Here is a 5,006-nt window from a genome sequence, read left to right on the forward strand (position 1 = left end):
AAATAACAAGAGGTTACATTGCTCAGACAAATGACAAGAGGTTACCTTGTTCAGACAAATGACAAGAGGTTACCTTGTTCAGACAAATTACAAGAGGTTACCTTGTTCAGACAAATAACAAGAGGTTACCTTGTTCAGACAAATTACAAGAGGTTACCTTGTTCAGACAAATTACAAGAGGTTACCTTGTTCAGACAAATGGTAAGAGGTTACATTGTTCAGACAAATGACAAGAGGTTACCTTGTTCAGACAAATAACAAGAGGTTACCTTGTTCAGACAAATGACAAGAGGTTACCTTGTTCAGACAAATGACAAGAGGTTACCTTGTTCAGACAAATGACAAGAGGTTACCCTGTTCAGACAAATTACAAGAGGTTACATTGTTCAGACAAATGACAAGAGGCCAAATCGTGGCGGTCATTTTTTTTCTTTTTTTTTTTGTATTTTTGTTAAGGAAACTGGAGACAACCATTGACCTTTGTAAGGCAACTATATTAATCATAACGTCGATGGAGTTAAACACATCTGACAAACTCGAAAAAGACACTATATGATTTACTAATACCACTCAACACTAAAACATTTTTCTTGTAGTATTCTCATATCTTATACACCGAATAATCCGCTTTATTTGTTAGATTTCTCTTTCTTGATTTTGATGTTTCATTGGCTCCTTATCAATCTAGTGACACATTCTCATTTGCGTATGTTTTCAATGATGTCTCAGATTTCAATGAACATATTATGTTTTCTAAAACATATTATGTTTTCTAAAACATATTATGTTTTCTAAAACATATAACTAAACTATATTGATATAGAACGTACAAATTTATAATTGTAACTAAATTTCTCCACGAATATAGATTTATAACATTTTCTTTGATATATTAATATAGATCTAATTAAACGAAGCTATATATATATATATATAACTGCTTGTCATTATGATATATATCAAATTAACATGTTGTTAACCTAAATTCGCATGGGATATTTGACACTGGACGTAAGTTATTTAACAATCAATTTATCATTAATCGCTCGATCTGGAAGTCAATGTTATAGGAGAAGGAAATGCGTTTTTTTTTAGATATACATGTGCTGCTGACAGAATACACCTGTACTTGCCCAAATTCAATAATTCATTAATCATCGCTCTTTTATGTTATTGGTTGATCTTTTCAATGACTAGACTTAATACGTGATCTTTGTTTCGGTCTGTGAAGTAAATGATGGTTATGATTGCCATCTGAAAGATTATCAAAATTAGATCACTACCACCAATAGGGTGTTAAACGACCTTGACAATCCATGACCGAGGGTCTCGCACGGAAAAGGTCATGAATGTGTAACATCTAAGTAGTTCAGTCTTTAGAGTCGCTGTTATGTGAGCGTTTCTGTTTGTGTAAAGTATCTGATAACTCTATGTTTAACAATAGGTAAACTGTATCTTGTGTGTAGAAATATTTGCCACTGGACGTTTAACAACCAACAATCAATCAACCCTAAGTTATCACACACGTTCGTAACCGAATAGGACGAAGCTATCATCATTTCCTTAAATGAACTCTGAACTAATTCTTGCAAGCGGAGTTCACTGCTTGAAAAGATGTTTTGCAATTTTTTATTGAAGAGGAATATTTCATGTGCGCTCGCCCTTATCTCGTGCAACAGCCAATAGATATGAGAAGATGTGGTATGAGTGCCAATGAGACAACTGTCTATCCAAGTCACAATTTGTAAAAGAGAACCATTATAGGTCAAAGTATTGTCTTCCACATGAAGCATTGGCTCACAACTGCAAGCTATAAAGGGACAAAAAAATGACTAGTATAAAACCATTCAAACGAGAAAACCAACGGTATAATCTATAAAAGAAACGAGAAACACTTATGAACCTCATTAACAAACAGCAAGCAACTACTAAACATCAGCTCCCTGAAATATGAGAGGTGCAAAAATTCAGCTGATTTAAACGTTTTAATAGGTACCAGCCTTCACCCTTTCCTGAAACCATGTCTTGACATTGACGCCTTTGAAATATTATTGGTAGCTTATTACACATCATAGTTTGATCAAACCCGATACTGTTACAATATCGGAAAAAAAACAGTACTTGATCAGAGTTTATGTGCACTGTCGCATATCGTCTTCTAAAGAAAATTTTGTTCATCTTCAATTTCACCTATATTTATATTAAATATATTATCTTTACTGTTGCAGTTGACTTCATAAGGATGTGTTTAAAAAGCTATTATTGACTATGAAATTGGAGTTTGTGATTATTTTCTTTATTGACTTTATTTTATATAATTTTGATTCCCTGGAGATCCTGTCAACAACAGAAATAATTAAAGATAATTATCTTTAGGTGAAACAAGTAATCTACCACTAGATACATGTCAGTTTTGTCTAATTATGCTCTGAAAAGCTTTAGAATGGAAATTATCGTCTATAATTGCGTGATTAATAGCCCATAAAAAAAGAAATAAATTGCTTTTCGTTTTAGTATCTGACATCATCGAAACATAACACCTATGATATTATCTAACACAAATACAACTGTTTTTATTCAGTCGTAACAAAATGAATAAACTTCGAACAAAAACTTACTATTTTAATGGATACAGAACTATTACGAACATTTAACATAAAATATAAGCAGCAACAGGTATTATTTGTGAAATGTTTGTTGAGGTACATATCATATTGTGGTATCACTTATGTTCCCGGTACATATAAGAACGTCGGTTTTCTATAGAATCCTTCAAAGTTTTCCCCGCGAATTGTCTCTGTCTACATATACTTTGCAGCCAACAATGATAATGTATCCTTTGCGCATCACTAAACCAATCACTGGCAAAGGAGGTAGCAAGCAACATATGAACATCATGTTCATACTCACTGCCACAACGCGAATACTGGTCATAGCATCGTTTAACAGCATCGAAAATCTTATCTTCGTTGATGTACCCTGGTTTCTTTAATAAGAATCTTGAGATCAGTAAGGAAAGTTTAGCAATACTCTGTGGTGTGTACCCGTAATCATAGTTTGGATCGAATTCTGCAAACTGCATGTCAATCAGTTCATTCTTAGTGATCTGAAGTTCATCCTTCATTTTACGACACTCTCTTTCCATCAGTCTGTTTTTAGATTCAGAGATTTGTAAATCCCGTTTCAGATTTTTAATTTGAAATTCCAATGAGCTTATTCTATAAAGGAGATCTGATACTTCATTAGAGGTAATTGAAGCACCTGCTTTTAGATATCGTAGTCTACGTACGCCTCTTGATTCTTCTGGTTCCTGTACCACCGCTGCTATCCCTTCACATCCTAACTGGTGGTCAGCTAGGTCACATCGGTTCACCGTCAGATTACATCCTGCACATTCCACAGGAAAATAACTACAAGACTCCAAGTGAGAGTTTAACCTATCTAACTTAACAAGTACCTTACATCCCCGATCACTATGGTCACATACAACATCAAACCCATTGATGAGGTTACGAAGTGACAACACAGGTTTGGAATCACACTTATTCATTAAACTCCTACATTCTGGGCAAGTATTTGTACCCGGTTTGTTAAGCCATGTTTCCAAACATTTTGCACAAAAAGTATGTCCACACGGGGTTAGAACAGCATCTTCTAACACGGCACTACAGATTCCACAGAGTAGATTAGGATCTATAGCACTGACAAATCTATGAACTCCGTATCCCATATCGAAAGTATTAGTTAGACGAATTTAAACTAACGCGACCTTCTTGTTATCCTATCTGGTTATGTTTGGAATTCGGTGACACGACATCGCAACAAATAAAATGTCACTTTAATATCTTTTATTATCATAAAATCAAATCTTTACTTTTATTCTAAAGATTGAACTGATCGTCAAATGTTTTCTTCTCTGATTAACTCCAATTTGACTAAATTTAAATATCCTTTTAATACATACTGTCTTTATAATGATATTTGATAGTCGTTACAATATTTGAATGCTGTAATAAAAACAGTTTTAAAGTTTCAACTTTCCGTGTTATGAAGTATTGATTCAGGAAATCAATCCTACATGAAAACAAACCTCATCAAAAATCTGCTAGTGTCGGATACTATAGTCTAACCACGGAGTATAAAATACAACTGATACAAATACTGTTGTTCACTTTTTTTTGTAACCTTCAGTCGATCAATATTACATTAGTCCGCGCTTGGGTGAGTCGTAACGAGGGTAAATCAAATAGTTTCACCTATACCTTATTCTTTATTGATCTGATTGATAATAAATTCGATCACTTAATCAGACATTTGTATGCGGAGACTAAAACATAAGTAAATGTCTTGAGCTAGTAACACAGAAAAGAATGTATAATTTCTTTATCTATATACAGTTCAAGTAGGTCACATCTCCATTTAAAAGATTACTAAGCTCTAAGTATGCTTACTTCGTTTCTTTCATTGTGTCACGCTTGAAGTTTAAGATGAACTGACACAAAGCCAATTATAAAACTGAAAATTGAATTATATTTTTTTCAGAACTTATTTATTTGTAACGCATACAAAAGTTCGTGTGATGTCGTAGCGCGTAGAACATTTATAAAACCCTCCAAACAGAAGAACAAGACATACAATGAGTAGAATACTCAAACTGTTTCACCAACTCATAATTTAACAAAAGTTATTGGAAGAATGTGTATATTCAAAAGCAAGACTGCCTGAGGCGGATTTGTAGCTACAATCATTATGGTTAATGCATAGCTAGACCGCGTTTTACAAGTTCCACCCTAAGCGTTGCCTTGGTGTATCCGTATGTTTCAAAATCCTGGATCCGCATATGACTGCTAAATTTTTCTTAAACTATTGATCGATGGATCTTGTCGATGTAAATTAATCTGCATTTGATATATATAATTCTATGCTGAATTTAAATACAGTTTAAAGTGTCCTATTTTAAAAAAAAAAAAAAGGCCTTGATTATACTTGTAGGATATCAAACCAAT

General features: G+C 33.5%; 1 protein-coding gene across 1 annotated transcript; it reads right to left on the bottom strand.

Moving 5' to 3' along the window:
- Window positions 1-2,643: 2,643 nt before the first annotated feature.
- Window positions 2,644-4,191, bottom strand: LOC134712132 (E3 ubiquitin-protein ligase NRDP1-like). The gene has a single exon (XM_063573311.1). The coding sequence runs from the start codon at window positions 3,728-3,730 to the stop codon at window positions 2,723-2,725; it is 1,008 nt and encodes a 335-aa protein (XP_063429381.1). The 5' UTR covers window positions 3,731-4,191; the 3' UTR covers window positions 2,644-2,722.
- Window positions 4,192-5,006: the final 815 nt, after the last annotated feature.

This window comes from Mytilus trossulus, chromosome 3, assembly GCF_036588685.1.
Source record: "Mytilus trossulus isolate FHL-02 chromosome 3, PNRI_Mtr1.1.1.hap1, whole genome shotgun sequence".
Classification (NCBI taxonomy): domain Eukaryota; kingdom Metazoa; phylum Mollusca; class Bivalvia; order Mytilida; family Mytilidae; genus Mytilus; species Mytilus trossulus.

Bases quoted from the DNA above. Each gene is read 5' to 3' on its own strand.
- LOC134712132 (XM_063573311.1), bottom strand. From the start codon at position 3,730: ATGGGATACGGAGTTCATAGATTTGTCAGTGCTATAGATCCTAATCTA.